The 17,527-nt window shown below is 44.8% G+C and overlaps 1 protein-coding gene across 2 annotated transcripts in view; it reads right to left on the bottom strand.

The window, feature by feature from the left end:
- Positions 1 to 17,527, bottom strand: part of LOC137283164 (tyrosine-protein phosphatase non-receptor type 13-like) — a 313,874-nt gene that overhangs the window by 118,301 nt on the left and 178,046 nt on the right. For both annotated transcript variants that reach the window (XM_067814606.1, XM_067814607.1), the window contains one exon: positions 13,888 to 14,055. In XM_067814606.1, coding sequence (XP_067670707.1) covers positions 13,888 to 14,055 — 168 coding nt within the window. The remainder of the gene's footprint in view (positions 1 to 13,887; positions 14,056 to 17,527) is intronic.

The following is a 17,527-nucleotide window of genomic DNA, read 5'->3' as shown; positions in this document are numbered from 1 at the left end:
GGTAGGTTTGCCTACCTGCATCCTACATAATGGAGAGACCTGTAGAGAGGTAGGTTTGCCTATCTGCATCATTCATAATGGAGAGACCTGTAGTGAGGTAGGTTTGCCTACCAGCATCCTACATAATGGAGAGACCTGTAGAGAGGTAGGTTTGCCTACCTGCATCCTACATAATGGAGAGACCTGTAGTGAGGTAGGTTTGCCTACCTGCATCCTACATAATGGAGAGACCTGTAGAGAGGTAGGTTTGCCTACCTGCATCATTCATTATGGAGAGACCTGTAGTGAGGTAGGTTTGCCTACCTGCATCCTACATAATGGAGAGACCTGTAGAGAGGTAGGTTTGCCTATCTGCATCCTACATAATGGAGAGACCTGGAGACAGGTTAGTTTGCCTACCAGCATCATAATTAATGGAGAGACCTGTAGAGAGGTAGGTTTGCCTATCTGCATCCTACATAATGGAGAGACCTGTAGAGAGGTAGGTTTGCCTACCTGCATCCTACATAATGGAGAGACCTGGAGACAGGTTAGTTTGCCTACCAGCATCATAATTAATGGAGAGACCTGTAGAGAGGTAGGTTTGCCTATCTGCATCCTACATAATGGAGAGACCTGGAGACAGGTTAGTTTGCCTACCAGCATCATAATTAATTAAGAGACCTGTAGAGAGGTAGGTTTGCCTATCTGGATCCTACATAATGGAGAGACCTGGAGACAGGTTAGTTTGCCTACCAGCATCATAATTAATGGAGAGACCTGCAGAGAGGTAGGTTTGCCTATCTGCATCCTACATAATGGAGAGACCTGTAGAGAGGTAGGTTTGCCTATCTGCATCCTACATAATGGAGAGACCTGTAGAGAGGTAGGTTTGCCTACCTGCATCCTACATAATGGAGAGACCTGTAGAGAGGTAGGTTTGCCTACCTGCATCATTCATAATGGAGAGACCTGTAGTGAGGTAGGTTTGCCTACCTGCATCCTACATAATGGAGAGACCTGTAGAGAGGTAGGTTTGCCTACCTGCATCCTACATAATGGAGAGACCTGTAGTGAGGTAGGTTTGCCTACCTGCATCCTACATAATGGAGAGACCTGTAGAGAGGTAGGTTAGCCTACCTGCATCCTACATAATGGAGAGACCTGTAGAGAGGTAGGTTTGCCTATCTGCATCCTACATAATGGAGAGACCTGGAGACAGGTTAGTTTGCCTACCAGCATCATAATTAATGGAAAGACCTGTAGAGAGGTAGGTTTGCCTATCTGCATCCTACATAATGGAGAGACCTGTAGAGAGGTAGGTTTGCCTATCTGCATCCTACATAATGGAGAGACCTGTAGAGAGGTAGGTTTGCCTACCTACATCCTACATAATGGAGAGACCTGTAGAGAGGTAGGTTTGCCTACCTGCATCATTCATAATGGAGAGACCTGTAGTGAGGTAGGTTTGCCTACCTGCATCCTACATAATGGAGAGACCTGTAGAGAGGTAGGTTTGCCTACCTGCATCCTACATAATGGAGAGACCTGTAGAGAGGTAGGTTTGCCTACCTGCATCCTACATAATGGAGAGACCTGTAGAGAGGTAGGTTTGCCTACCTGCATCCTACATAATGGAGAGACCTGGAGACAGGTTAGTTTGCCTACCAGCATCATAATTAATGGAGAGACCTGTAGAGAGGTAGGTTTGCCTACCAGCATCCTACATAATGGAGAGACCTGTAGAGAGGTAGGTTTGCCTACCTGCATCCTACATAATGGAGAGACCTGTAGAGAGGTAGGTTTGCCTATCTGCATCATTCATAATGGAGAGACCTGTAGTGAGGTAGGTTTGCCTACCAGCATCCTACATAATGGAGAGACCTGTAGAGAGGTAGGTTTGCCTACCTGCATCCTACATAATGGAGAGACCTGTAGTGAGGTAGGTTTGCCTACCTGCATCCTACATAATGGAGAGACCTGTAGAGAGGTAGGTTTGCCTACCTGCATCATTCATTATGGAGAGACCTGTAGTGAGGTAGGTTTGCCTACCTGCATCCTACATAATGGAGAGACCTGTAGAGAGGTAGGTTTGCCTATCTGCATCCTACATAATGGAGAGACCTGTAGTGAGGTAGGTTTGCCTACCTGCATCCTACATAATGGAGAGACCTGTAGAGAGGTAGGTTTGCCTACCTGCATCATTCATTATGGAGAGACCTGTAGTGAGGTAGGTTTGCCTACCTGCATCCTACATAATGGAGAGACCTGTAGAGAGGTAGGTTTGCCTATCTGCATCCTACATAATGGAGAGACCTAGAGACAGGTTAGTTTGCCTACCAGCATCATAATTAATGGAGAGACCTGTAGAGAGGTAGGTTTGCCTATCTGCATCCTACATAATGGAGAGACCTGTAGAGAGGTAGGTTTGCCTATCTGCATCCTACATAATGGAGAGACCTGTAGAGAGGTAGGTTTGCCTACCTGCATCATTCATAATGGAGAGACCTGTAGTGAGGTAGGTTTGCCTACCTGCATCCTACATAATGGAGAGACCTGTAGAGAGGTAGGTTTGCCTATCTGCATCCTACATAATGGAGAGACCTGGAGACAGGTTAGTTTGCCTACCAGCATCATAATTAATGGAGAGACCTGCAGAGAGGTAGGTTTGCCTATCTGCATCCTACATAATGGAGAGACCTGTAGAGAGGTAGGTTTGCCTATCTGCATCCTACATAATGGAGAGACCTGTAGAGAGGTAGGTTTGCCTACCTGCATCCTACATAATGGAGAGACCTGTAGAGAGGTAGGTTTGCCTACCTGCATCATTCATAATGGAGAGACCTGTAGTGAGGTAGGTTTGCCTACCTGCATCCTACATAATGGAGAGACCTGTAGAGAGGTAGGTTTGCCTACCTGCATCCTACATAATGGAGAGACTTGTAGTGAGGTAGGTTTGCCTACCTGCATCCTACATAATGGAGAGACCTGTAGAGAGGTAGGTTAGCCTACCTGCATCCTACATAATGGAGAGACCTGTAGAGAGGTAGGTTTGCCTATCTGCATCCTACATAATGGAGAGACCTGGAGACAGGTTAGTTTGCCTACCAGCATCATAATTAATGGAAAGACCTGTAGAGAGGTAGGTTTGCCTATCTGCATCCTACATAATGGAGAGACCTGTAGAGAGGTAGGTTTGCCTATCTGCATCCTACATAATGGAGAGACCTGTAGAGAGGTAGGTTTGCCTACCTGCATCCTACATAATGGAGAGACCTGTAGAGAGGTAGGTTTGCCTACCTGCATCATTCATAATGGAGAGACCTGTAGTGAGGTAGGTTTGCCTACCTGCATCCTACATAATGGAGAGACCTGTAGAGAGGTAGGTTTGCCTACCTGCATCCTACATAATGGAGAGACCTGTAGAGAGGTAGGTTTGCCTACCTGCATCCTACATAATGGAGAGACCTGTAGAGAGGTAGGTTTGCCTACCTGCATCCTACATAATGGAGAGACCTGGAGACAGGTTAGTTTGCCTACCAGCATCATAATTAATGGAGAGACCTGTAGAGAGGTAGGTTTGCCTACCAGCATCCTACATAATGGAGAGACCTGTAGAGAGGTAGGTTTGCCTACCTGCATCCTACATAATGGAGAGACCTGTAGAGAGGTAGGTTTGCCTATCTGCATCATTCATAATGGAGAGACCTGTAGTGAGGTAGGTTTGCCTACCAGCATCCTACATAATGGAGAGACCTGTAGAGAGGTAGGTTTGCCTACCTGCATCCTACATAATGGAGAGACCTGTAGTGAGGTAGGTTTGCCTACCTGCATCCTACATAATGGAGAGACCTGTAGAGAGGTAGGTTTGCCTACCTGCATCATTCATTATGGAGAGACCTGTAGTGAGGTAGGTTTGCCTACCTGCATCCTACATAATGGAGAGACCTGTAGAGAGGTAGGTTTGCCTATCTGCATCCTACATAATGGAGAGACCTGGAGACAGGTTAGTTTGCCTACCAGCATCATAATTAATGGAGAGACCTGTAGAGAGGTAGGTTTGCCTATCTGCATCCTACATAATGGAGAGACCTGTAGAGAGGTAGGTTTGCCTACCTGCATCCTACATAATGGAGAGACCTGGAGACAGGTTAGTTTGCCTACCAGCATCATAATTAATGGAGAGACCTGTAGAGAGGTAGGTTTGCCTATCTGCATCCTACATAATGGAGAGACCTGGAGACAGGTTAGTTTGCCTACCAGCATCATAATTAATTAAGAGACCTGTAGAGAGGTAGGTTTGCCTATCTGGATCCTACATAATGGAGAGACCTGGAGACAGGTTAGTTTGCCTACCAGCATCATAATTAATGGAGAGACCTGCAGAGAGGTAGGTTTGCCTATCTGCATCCTACATAATGGAGAGACCTGTAGAGAGGTAGGTTTGCCTATCTGCATCCTACATAATGGAGAGACCTGTAGAGAGGTAGGTTTGCCTACCTGCATCCTACATAATGGAGAGACCTGTAGAGAGGTAGGTTTGCCTACCTGCATCATTCATAATGGAGAGACCTGTAGTGAGGTAGGTTTGCCTACCTGCATCCTACATAATGGAGAGACCTGTAGAGAGGTAGGTTTGCCTACCTGCATCCTACATAATGGAGAGACCTGTAGTGAGGTAGGTTTGCCTACCTGCATCCTACATAATGGAGAGACCTGTAGAGAGGTAGGTTAGCCTACCTGCATCCTACATAATGGAGAGACCTGTAGAGAGGTAGGTTTGCCTATCTGCATCCTACATAATGGAGAGACCTGGAGACAGGTTAGTTTGCCTACCAGCATCATAATTAATGGAAAGACCTGTAGAGAGGTAGGTTTGCCTATCTGCATCCTACATAATGGAGAGACCTGTAGAGAGGTAGGTTTGCCTATCTGCATCCTACATAATGGAGAGACCTGTAGAGAGGTAGGTTTGCCTACCTACATCCTACATAATGGAGAGACCTGTAGAGAGGTAGGTTTGCCTACCTGCATCATTCATAATGGAGAGACCTGTAGTGAGGTAGGTTTGCCTACCTGCATCCTACATAATGGAGAGACCTGTAGAGAGGTAGGTTTGCCTACCTGCATCCTACATAATGGAGAGACCTGTAGAGAGGTAGGTTTGCCTACCTGCATCCTACATAATGGAGAGACCTGTAGAGAGGTAGGTTTGCCTACCTGCATCCTACATAATGGAGAGACCTGGAGACAGGTTAGTTTGCCTACCAGCATCATAATTAATGGAGAGACCTGTAGAGAGGTAGGTTTGCCTACCAGCATCCTACATAATGGAGAGACCTGTAGAGAGGTAGGTTTGCCTACCTGCATCCTACATAATGGAGAGACCTGTAGAGAGGTAGGTTTGCCTATCTGCATCATTCATAATGGAGAGACCTGTAGTGAGGTAGGTTTGCCTACCAGCATCCTACATAATGGAGAGACCTGTAGAGAGGTAGGTTTGCCTACCTGCATCCTACATAATGGAGAGACCTGTAGTGAGGTAGGTTTGCCTACCTGCATCCTACATAATGGAGAGACCTGTAGAGAGGTAGGTTTGCCTACCTGCATCATTCATTATGGAGAGACCTGTAGTGAGGTAGGTTTGCCTACCTGCATCCTACATAATGGAGAGACCTGTAGAGAGGTAGGTTTGCCTATCTGCATCCTACATAATGGAGAGACCTGTAGTGAGGTAGGTTTGCCTACCTGCATCCTACATAATGGAGAGACCTGTAGAGAGGTAGGTTTGCCTACCTGCATCATTCATTATGGAGAGACCTGTAGTGAGGTAGGTTTGCCTACCTGCATCCTACATAATGGAGAGACCTGTAGAGAGGTAGGTTTGCCTATCTGCATCCTACATAATGGAGAGACCTAGAGACAGGTTAGTTTGCCTACCAGCATCATAATTAATGGAGAGACCTGTAGAGAGGTAGGTTTGCCTATCTGCATCCTACATAATGGAGAGACCTGTAGAGAGGTAGGTTTGCCTATCTGCATCCTACATAATGGAGAGACCTGTAGAGAGGTAGGTTTGCCTACCTGCATCATTCATAATGGAGAGACCTGTAGTGAGGTAGGTTTGCCTACCTGCATCCTACATAATGGAGAGACCTGTAGAGAGGTAGGTTTGCCTATCTGCATCCTACATAATGGAGAGACCTGGAGACAGGTTAGTTTGCCTACCAGCATCATAATTAATGGAGAGACCTGTAGAGAGGTAGGTTTGCCTATCTGCATCCTACATAATGGAGAGACCTGTAGAGAGGTAGGTTTGCCTATCTGCATCCTACATAATGGAGAGACCTGTAGAGAGGTAGGTTTGCCTACCTGCATCCTACATAATGGAGAGACCTGTAGAGAGGTAGGTTTGCCTACCTGCATCATTCATAATGGAGAGACCTGTAGTGAGGTAGGTTTGCCTACCTGCATCCTACATAATGGAGAGACCTGTAGAGAGGTAGGTTTGCCTACCTGCATCCTACATAATGGAGAGACCTGTAGAGAGGTAGGTTTGCCTATCTGCATCCTACATAATGGAGAGACCTGGAGACAGGTTAGTTTGCCTACCAGCATCATAATTAATGGAGAGACCTGTAGAGAGGTAGGTTTGCCTATCTGCATCCTACATAATGGAGAGACCTGTAGAGAGGTAGGTTTGCCTACCTGCATCCTACATAATGGAGAGACCTGGAGACAGGTTTGTTTGCCTACCAGCATCATAATTAATGGAGAGACCTGTAGAGAGGTAGGTTTGCCTATCTGGATCCTACATAATGGAGAGACCTGGAGACAGGTTAGTTTGCCTACCAGCATCATAATTAATGGAGAGACCTGCAGAGAGGTAGGTTTGCCTATCTGCATCCTACATAATGGAGAGACCTGTAGAGAGGTAGGTTTGCCTATCTGCATCCTACATAATGGAGAGACCTGTAGAGAGGTAGGTTTGCCTACCTGCATCCTACATAATGGAGAGACCTGTAGAGAGGTAGGTTTGCCTACCTGCATCATTCATAATGGAGAGACCTGTAGTGAGGTAGGTTTGCCTACCTGCATCCTACATAATGGAGAGACCTGTAGAGAGGTAGGTTTGCCTACCTGCATCCTACATAATGGAGAGACCTGTAGTGAGGTAGGTTTGCCTACCTGCATCCTACATAATGGAGAGACCTGTAGAGAGGTAGGTTTGCCTACCTGCATCCTACATAATGGAGAGACCTGTAGAGAGGTAGGTTTGCCTATCTGCATCCTACATAATGGAGAGACCTGGAGACAGGTTAGTTTGCCTACCAGCATCATAATTAATGGAGAGACCTGTAGAGAGGTAGGTTTGCCTATCTGCATCCTACATAATGGAGAGACCTGTAGAGAGGTAGGTTTGCCTACCTGCATCCTACATAATGGAGAGACCTGGAGACAGGTTAGTTTGCCTACCAGCATCATAATTAATGGAGAGACCTGTAGAGAGGTAGGTTTGCCTATCTGCATCCTACATAATGGAGAGACCTGGAGACAGGTTAGTTTGCCTACCAGCATCATAATTAATGGAGAGACCTGCAGAGAGGTAGGTTTGCCTATCTGCATCCTACATAATGGAGAGACCTGTAGAGAGGTAGGTTTGCCTATCTGCATCCTACATAATGGAGAGACCTGTAGAGAGGTAGGTTTGCCTACCTGCATCCTACATAATGGAGAGACCTGTAGAGAGGTAGGTTTGCCTACCTGCATCATTCATAATGGAGAGACCTGTAGTGAGGTAGGTTTGCCTACCTGCATCCTACATAATGGAGAGACCTGTAGAGAGGTAGGTTTGCCTACCTGCATCCTACATAATGGAGAGACCTGTAGAGAGGTAGGTTTGCCTACCTGCATCCTACATAATGGAGAGACCTGTAGAGAGGTAGGTTTGCCTACCTGCATCCTACATAATGGAGAGACCTGGAGACAGGTTAGTTTGCCTACCAGCATCATAATTAATGGAGAGACCTGTAGAGAGGTAGGTTTGCCTATCTGCATCCTACATAATGGAGAGACCTGTAGAGAGGTAGGTTTGCCTACCTGCATCCTACATAATGGAGAGACCTGGAGACAGGTTAGTTTGCCTACCAGCATCATAATTAATGGAGAGACCTGTAGAGAGGTAGGTTTGCCTATCTGCATCCTACATAATGGAGAGACCTGGAGACAGGTTAGTTTGCCTACCAGCATCATAATTAATGGAGAGACCTGCAGAGAGGTAGGTTTGCCTATCTGCATCCTACATAATGGAGAGACCTGTAGAGAGGTAGGTTTGCCTATCTGCATCCTACATAATGGAGAGACCTGTAGAGAGGTAGGTTTGCCTACCTGCATCCTACATAATGGAGAGACCTGTAGAGAGGTAGGTTTGCCTACCTGCATCATTCATAATGGAGAGACCTGTAGTGAGGTATGTTTGCCTACCTGCATCCTACATAATGGAGAGACCTGTAGAGAGGTAGGTTTGCCTACATGCATCCTACATAATGGAGAGACCTGTAGAGAGGTAGGTTTGCCTACCTGCATCCTACATAATGGAGAGACCTGTAGAGAGGTAGGTTTGCCTACCTGCATCCTACATAATGGAGAGACCTGGAGACAGGTTAGTTTGCCTACCAGCATCATAATTAATGGAGAGACCTGTAGAGAGGTAGGTTTGCCTACCTGCATCCTACATAATGGAGAGACCTGTAGAGAGGTAGGTTTGCCTACCTGCATCCTACATAATGGAGAGACCTGTAGAGAGGTAGGTTTGCCTACCTGCATCATTCATAATGGAGAGACCTGTAGTGAGGTAGGATTGCCTACCAGCATCCTACATAATGGAGAGACCTGTAGAGAGGTAGGTTTGCCTACCTGCATCCTACATAATGGAGAGACCTGTAGAGAGGTAGGTTTGCCTACCTGCATCCTACATAATGGAGAGACCTGGAGACAGGTTAGTTTGCCTACCAGCATCATAATTAATGGAGAGACCTGTAGAGAGGTAGGTTTGCCTATCTGCATCCTACATAATGGAGAGACCTGTAGAGAGGTAGGTTTGCCTACCTGCATCATTCATAATGGAGAGACCTGTAGTGAGGTAGGTTTGCCTACCTGCATCCTACATAATGGAGAGACCTGTAGAGAGGTAGGTTTGCCTATCTGCATCCTACATAATGGAGAGACCTGGAGACAGGTTAGTTTGCCTACCAGCATCATAATTAATGGAGAGACCTGTAGAGAGGTAGGTTTGCCTATCTGCATCCTACATAATGGAGAGACCTGTAGAGAGGTAGGTTTGCCTATCTGCATCACTCATAATGGAGAGACCTGTAGAGAGGTAGGTTTGCCTATCTGCATCCTACATAATGGAGAGACCTGGAGACAGGTTAGTTTGCCTACCAGCATCATAATTAATGGAGAGACCTGTAGAGAGGTAGGTTTGCCTATCTGCATCCTACATAATGGAGAGACCTGGAGACAGGTTAGTTTGCCTACCTGCATCCTACATAATGGAGAGACCTGTAGAGAGGTAGGTTTGCCTACCTGCATCATTCATAATGGAGAGACCTGTAGTGAGGTAGGTTTGCCTATCTGCATCCTACATAATGGAGAGACCTATAGAGAGGTAGGTTTGCCTACCTGCATCCTACATAATGGAGAGACCTGGAGACAGGTTAGTTTGCCTACCAGCATCATAATTAATGGAGAGACCTGTAGAGAGGTAGGTTTGCCTATCTGCATCCTACATAATGGAGAGACCTGTAGAGAGGTAGGTTTGCCTACCTGCATCCTACATAATGGAGAGACCTGTAGAGAGGTAGGTTTGCCTACCTGCATCATTCATAATGGAGAGACCTGTAGTGAGGTAGGTTTGCCTACCTGCATCCTACATAATGGAGAGACCTGTAGAGAGGTAGGTTTGCCTACCTGCATCCTACATAATGGAGAGACCTGTAGAGAGGTAGGTTTGCCTATCTGCATCCTACATAATGGAGAGACCTGGAGACAGGTTAGTTTGCCTACCAGCATCATAATTAATGGAGAGACCTGTAGAGAGGTAGGTTTGCCTATCTGCATCCTACATAATGGAGAGACCTGTAGAGAGGTAGGTTTGCCTACCTGCATCCTACATAATGGAGAGACCTGGAGACAGGTTAGTTTGCCTACCAGCATCATAATTAATGGAGAGACCTGTAGAGAGGTAGGTTTGCCTATCTGCATCATTCATAATGGAGAGACCTGTAGAGAGGTAGGTTTGCCTACCTGCATCATTCATAATGGAGAGACCTGTAGTGAGGTAGGTTTGCCTATCTGCATCCTACATAATGGAGAGACCTATAGAGAGGTAGGTTTGCCTACCTGCATCCTACATAATGGAGAGACCTGGAGACAGGTTAGTTTGCCTACCAGCATCATAATTAATGGAGAGACCTGTAGAGAGGTAGGTTTGCCTATCTGCATCCTACATAATGGAGAGACCTGTAGAGAGGTAGGTTTGCCTACCTGCATCCTACATAATGGAGAGACCTGTAGAGAGGTAGGTTTGCCTACCTGCATCATTCATAATGGAGAGACCTGTAGTGAGGTAGGTTTGCCTACCTGCATCCTACATAATGGAGAGACCTGTAGAGAGGTAGGTTTGCCTACCTGCATCCTACATAATGGAGAGACCTGTAGAGAGGTAGGTTTGCCTATCTGCATCCTACATAATGGAGAGACCTGGAGACAGGTTAGTTTGCCTACCAGCATCATAATTAATGGAGAGACCTGTAGAGAGGTAGGTTTGCCTATCTGCATCCTACATAATGGAGAGACCTGTAGAGAGGTAGGTTTGCCTACCTGCATCCTACATAATGGAGAGACCTGGAGACAGGTTAGTTTGCCTACCAGCATCATAATTAACGGAGAGACCTGTAGAGAGGTAGGTTTGCCTATCTGCATCCTACATAATGGAGAGACCTGGAGACAGGTTAGTTTGCCTACCAGCATCAAAATTAATGGAGAGACCTGTAGAGAGGTAGGTTTGCCTATCTGCATCCTACATAATGGAGAGACCTGTAGAGAGGTAGGTTTGCCTATCTGCATCCTACATAATGGAGAGACCTGTAGAGAGGTAGGTTTGCCTACCTGCATCCTACATAATGGAGAGACCTGTAGAGAGGTAGGTTTGCCTACCTGCATCCTACATAATGGAGAGACCTGGAGACAGGTTAGTTTGCCTACCAGCATCATAATTAATGGAGAGACCTGTAGAGAGGTAGGTTTGCCTATCTGCATCCTACATAATGGAGAGACCTGTAGAGAGGTAGGTTTGCCTACCTGCATCATTCATAATGGAGAGACCTGTAGTGAGGTAGGTTTGCCTACCTGCATCCTACATAATGGAGAGACCTGTAGAGAGGTAGGTTTGCCTATCTGCATCCTACATAATGGAGAGACCTGGAGACAGGTTAGTTTGCCTACCAGCATCATAATTAATGGAGAGACCTGTAGAGAGGTAGGTTTGCCTATCTGCATCCTACATAATGGAGAGACCTGTAGAGAGGTAGGTTTGCCTATCTGCATCCTACATAATGGAGAGACCTGTAGAGAGGTAGGTTTGCCTACCTGCATCCTACATAATGGAGAGACCTGGAGACAGGTTAGTTTGCCTACCAGCATCATAATTAATGGAGAGACCTGTAGAGAGGTAGGTGTGCCTATCTGCATCCTACATAATGGAGAGACCTGGAGACAGGTTAGTTTGCCTACCTGCATCCTACATAATGGAGAGACCTGTAGAGAGGTAGGTTTGCCTACCTGCATCATTCATAATGGAGAGACCTGTAGTGAGGTAGGTTTGCCTATTTGCATCCTACATAATGGAGAGACCTATAGAGAGGTAGGTTTGCCTACCTGCATCCTACATAATGGAGAGACCTGGAGACAGGTTAGTTTGCCTACCAGCATCATAATTAATGGAGAGACCTGTAGAGAGGTAGGTTTGCCTATCTGCATCCTACATAATGGAGAGACCTGTAGAGAGGTAGGTTTGCCTACCTGCATCCTACATAATGGAGAGACCTGTAGAGAGGTAGGTTTGCCTACCTGCATCATTCATAATGGAGAGACCTGTAGTGAGGTAGGTTTGCCTACCTGCATCCTACATAATGGAGAGACCTGTAGAGAGGTAGGTTTGCCTACCTGCATCCTACATAATGGAGAGACCTGTAGAGAGGTAGGTTTGCCTATCTGCATCCTACATAATGGAGAGACCTGGAGACAGGTTAGTTTGCCTACCAGCATCATAATTAATGGAGAGACCTGTAGAGAGGTAGGTTTGCCTATCTGCATCCTACATAATGGAGAGACCTGTAGAGAGGTAGGTTTGCCTACCTGCATCCTACATAATGGAGAGACCTGGAGACAGGTTAGTTTGCCTACCAGCATCATAATTAATGGAGAGACCTGTAGAGAGGTAGGTTTGCCTATCTGCATCCTACATAATGGAGAGACCTGTAGAGAGGTAGGTTTGCCTATCTGCATCCTACATAATGGAGAGACCTGTAGAGAGGTAGGTTTGCCTACCTGCATCCTACATAATGGAGAGACCTGTAGAGAGGTAGGTTTGCCTACCTGCATCATTCATAATGGAGAGACGTGTAGTGAGGTAGGTTTGCCTACCTGCATCCTACATAATGGAGAGACCTGTAGAGAGGTAGGTTTGCCTACCTGCATCCTACATAATGGAGAGACCTGTAGAGAGGTAGGTTTGCCTACCTGCATCCTACATAATGGAGAGACCTGTAGAGAGGTAGGTTTGCCTACCTGCATCCTACATAATGGAGAGACCTGGAGACAGGTTAGTTTGCCTACCAGCATCATAATTAATGGAGAGACCTGTAGAGAGGTAGGTTTGCCTACCTGCATCCTACATAATGGAGAGACCTGTAGAGAGGTAGGTTTGCCTACCTGCATCCTACATAATGGAGAGACCTGTAGAGAGGTAGGTTTGCCTACCTGCATCATTCATAATGGAGAGACCTGTAGTGAGGTAGGTTTGCCTACCAGCATCCTACATAATGGAGAGACCTGTAGAGAGGTAGGTTTGCCTACCTGCATCCTACATAATGGAGAGACCTGGAGACAGGTTAGTTTGCCTACCAGCATCATAATTAATGGAGAGACCTGTAGAGAGGTAGGTTTGCCTATCTGCATCCTACATAATGGAGAGACCTGTAGAGAGGTAGGTTTGCCTACCTGCATCCTACATAATGGAGAGACCTGGAGACAGGTTAGTTTGCCTACCAGCATCATAATTAATGGAGAGACCTGTAGAGAGGTAGGTTTGCCTATCTGCATCCTACATAATGGAGAGACCTGTAGAGAGGTAGGTTTGCCTACCTGCATCCTACATAATGGAGAGACCTGTAGAGAGGTAGGTTTGCCTACCTGCATCATTCATAATGGAGAGACCTGTAGTGAGGTAGGTTTGCCTATCTGCATCCTACATAATGGAGAGACCTGTAGAGAGGTAGGTTTGCCTACCTGCATCCTACATAATGGAGAGACCTGGAGACAGGTTAGTTTGCCTACCAGCATCATAATTAATGGAGAGACCTGTAGAGAGGTAGGTTTGCCTATCTGCATCCTACATAATGGAGAGACCTGTAGAGAGGTAGGTTTGCCTATCTGCATCCTACATAATGGAGAGACCTGTAGAGAGGTAGGTTTGCCTACCTGCATCCTACATAATGGAGAGACCTGGAGACAGGTTAGTTTGCCTACCAGCATCATAATTAATGGAGAGACATGGAGCGAGGTATGTTTGCCCACCTACATCACACATGTAGGAGAGACCTGTAGTGAGGTAAGTTTGCCCACCTGCAGCAGCCTGTCTCCCACTTGTAGCCTGCCATCTGTTGCTGCTACTCCCCCTTCAGAGATGGTCCTGACAAACACACACATCTCCTGGTTCTTCTGTACAGTAACTAGACTGAATCCCAGACCACCAGTTGCTGGCTTCTGCAGCTCCACCCTTTGCACACCTGTCTGTAGACACATAACACACTGAACAAGTAGGGACATGTAGGCAACACCATTCCTCATTGAACAAACAGGGACATGTAGGCAACAGCATTCCTCATTGAACGAACAAGGACATGTAGCCAACAGCATTCCTCATTGAACAAACAGTGACATGTAGGCAACAGCATTCCCATCTGAACAAACAGGGACCTGTAGGCAACAGCATTCCTGTCTGAACAAACAAGGATATGTAGCCAACAGCTGTCTGAACAAACATGGACATGAAGGCAACAGAATCCCTGCCAGAACAAACAGGGACCTGTAGGCAACAGCATTCCTGTCTGAACAAACAGGGACATGTAGGCAACAGAATCCCTGCCAGAACAAACAGGGACCTGTAGGCAACAGAACTCCTGTCTGAACAAACAGGCACAAGTACCACAGCTAATTTGGTGTACATTCCATACTAAAACGGGACATGATGTAAATTGCCACCCTGATATTACCTGTTTTACTTAGTTGATGTACCTTAATGAACACTTTTCCTCATCTATAGATATAAATAGTATATGTACAAAATCCACAGTGAAAGAAGTAAAGGATAGTAAAAGAACAAAGTAGACACATTATAAAGTTTTGCAGAACATAAACAATGAATGTATAAAGTCTTGTTTTTGGTTTAAATATACTGGAGAAAATATTGTGGAAAAAAGATAATACAAGTAACTTGTATATTTTTGATATTCAGTGAAAATGACATGATTTCCTTTCATTGAATGTATACAATCCTTGAGAAAACCATGCAATGCAGAAACAGTGATCAAATTTGACAACATCCTATCATCATTGTTACTGTGACAGTGAGCACCACAGAAGCCTGTAGAATCTAGATCTAGTTGACTTTAGATGTTCTTTGTATGATGCGACACATGCCATGGTGTGAATTAAACAGGATATAAACTTAACTTTGTATCTTTCTCAATTGCATAAATGATATATTTCTGTGAAGGAGAGTTCTGCTTGAACATGGAAATGCATTTCGGCCATAACGTAAAAAATAATTTCGAAGGAAAAAACAAATTTTTAATGCAAGCAGTGCAACAATAGTCAATTTACAGTCAAAAACACTAAACCTACGACAAACTGAAAAGGAATGTATTTTGATTGATTCAAGTTTATTAAACTATGTACAACTTATTAAAAATGTAGAGAAATCGCATGAGGGGAACATTTTGAAATGTTGCCTTGAAATTGGCAAGGAAACAAGGAACATGAGGAACATCTTTCACCTTCTTATCCTTGATTGGCATAAGACCAAGCAATTTATCATGCATATTTTTAACTTTGAAGTTCAATTTCGCAAAAGCCAGAAAATACAAGTAAGTCCTATCCTTGATCACTTGGAAGGAGGATCAGGGTTTAGCAGAGTCTTTGAAACAATCTATGTTCCCATGCTGTCACTCGCATGATGACTGCAAAAGCAATGGTCAGAGCTATCGGTACCCATTTCCTTGTTGATCAAGCAATGAACACACCTCCTTGTAATAAAGGCTTTTAACAATCCAACACACGTTCTGTCACATCCATTCTCTGAATATTTGTTTCTTTTCTCAGAATAAACTGACAGTGATAAATGAAACACCTGCTAAATGATAAATATGATTACTTCCACCAAGGCATATACATGAACAGCAGTATAAACTCTGTTGACATTAAAAGAGCAGAACTGTATGCAGAATTTAAGCAGTTTTCTGTAAATGTAATGGAACACAGTATACGATTTCTATGTGTCAATACTGAAGAAAAGAAACTAAAATACATAAACTTAGGATTTAGGAACAGTCATTCACCATATACTATATCCTACAATTTCTGAACATGACACATAACAGCAAACAATTTCTGCAATTTTCTTGAGTATACAAGTCTCACATCTAACATTAGATCTCTAGTCACCAGAAGTCCAGAATTGTGTGTAATGATCATATCCTGCTTACCTGGATTACAGCTTAAGTAAAGTCAATATTACTATCATTGTCTCCAGTCAAGTTGTTGTCTGTTTCACATCTCACACACACTAGGCGCCTATTGCACAGCAAGGCCAATATTACTGTTGTCAGCAGTCAAGTTTTTGCTTATAGGCATCTGTTTCACATCTCACATGCACTAGGTGCCTATTGCACAGCAGGGGTCAATATTACAGTTGTCAGCAGTGAAGTTTTTCTTTATAGGCATCTGTTTCACATCTCCCATACACTAGGTGCCTATTGCACAGCAGGGGTCAATATTACAGTTGTCAGCAGTGAAGTTTTTCTTTATAGGCATCTGTTTCACATCTCACATGCACTAGGTGCCTATTGCACAGCAGGGGTCAATATTACAGTTGTCAGCAGTGAAGTTTTTCTTTATAGGCATCTGTTTCACATCTCCCATACACTAGGCGCCTATTGCACAGCAGGGGTCAATATTACAGTTGTCAGCAGTGAAGTTTTTCTTTATAGGCATCTGTTTCACATCTCACATGCACTAGGTGCCTATTGCACAGCAGGGGTCAATATTACAGTTGTCAGCAGTGAAGTTTTTCTTTATAGGCATCTGTTTCACATCTCCCATACACTAGGTGCCTATTGCACAGCAGGGGTCAATATTACAGTTGTCAGCAGTGAAGTTTTTCTTTATAGGCATCTGTTTCACATCTCCCATACACTAGGTGCCTATTGCACAGCAGGGGTCAATATTACAGTTGTCAGCAGTGAAGTTTTTCTTTATAGGCATCTGTTTCACATCTCACATGCACTAGGTGCCTATTGCACAGCAGGGGTCAATATTACAGTTGTCAGCAGTGAAGTTTTTCTTTATAGGCATCTGTTTCACATCTCACATGCACTAGGTGCCTATTGCACAGCAGGGGTCAATATTACTGTTGTCAGCAGTCAAGTTTTTGCTTATAGGTATCTGTTTCACATCTCCCATACACTAGGTGCCTATTGCACAGCAGGGGTCAATATTACAGTTGTCAGCAGTGAAGTTTTTCTTTATAGGCATCTGTTTCACATCTCCCATACACTAGGTGCCTATTGCACAGCAGGGGTCAATATTACAGTTGTCAGCAGTGAAGTTTTTCTTTATAGGCATCTGTTTCACATCTCACATGCACTAGGTGCCTATTGCACAGCAGGAGTCAATATTACAGTTGTCAGCAGTGAAGTTTTTCTTTATAGGCATCTGTTTCACATCTCACATGCACTAGGTGCCTATTGCACAGCAGGGGTCAATATTACAGTTGTCAGCAGTGAAGTTTTTCTTTATAGGCATCTGTTTCACATCTCCCATACACTAGGCGCCTATTGCACAGCAGGGGTCAATATTACAGTTGTCAGCAGTGAAGTTTTTCTTTATAGGCATCTGTTTCACATCTCCCATACACTAGGTGCCTATTGCACAGCAGGGGTCAATATTACAGTTGTCAGCAGTGAAGTTTTTCTTTATAGGCATC

Source organism: Haliotis asinina, chromosome 5 (genome assembly GCF_037392515.1).
Source record: "Haliotis asinina isolate JCU_RB_2024 chromosome 5, JCU_Hal_asi_v2, whole genome shotgun sequence".
Taxonomy (NCBI): domain Eukaryota; kingdom Metazoa; phylum Mollusca; class Gastropoda; order Lepetellida; family Haliotidae; genus Haliotis; species Haliotis asinina.
Note: the sequence above shows the minus strand (reverse complement) of the source record. Positions and strands in the feature narration are given on the sequence as shown.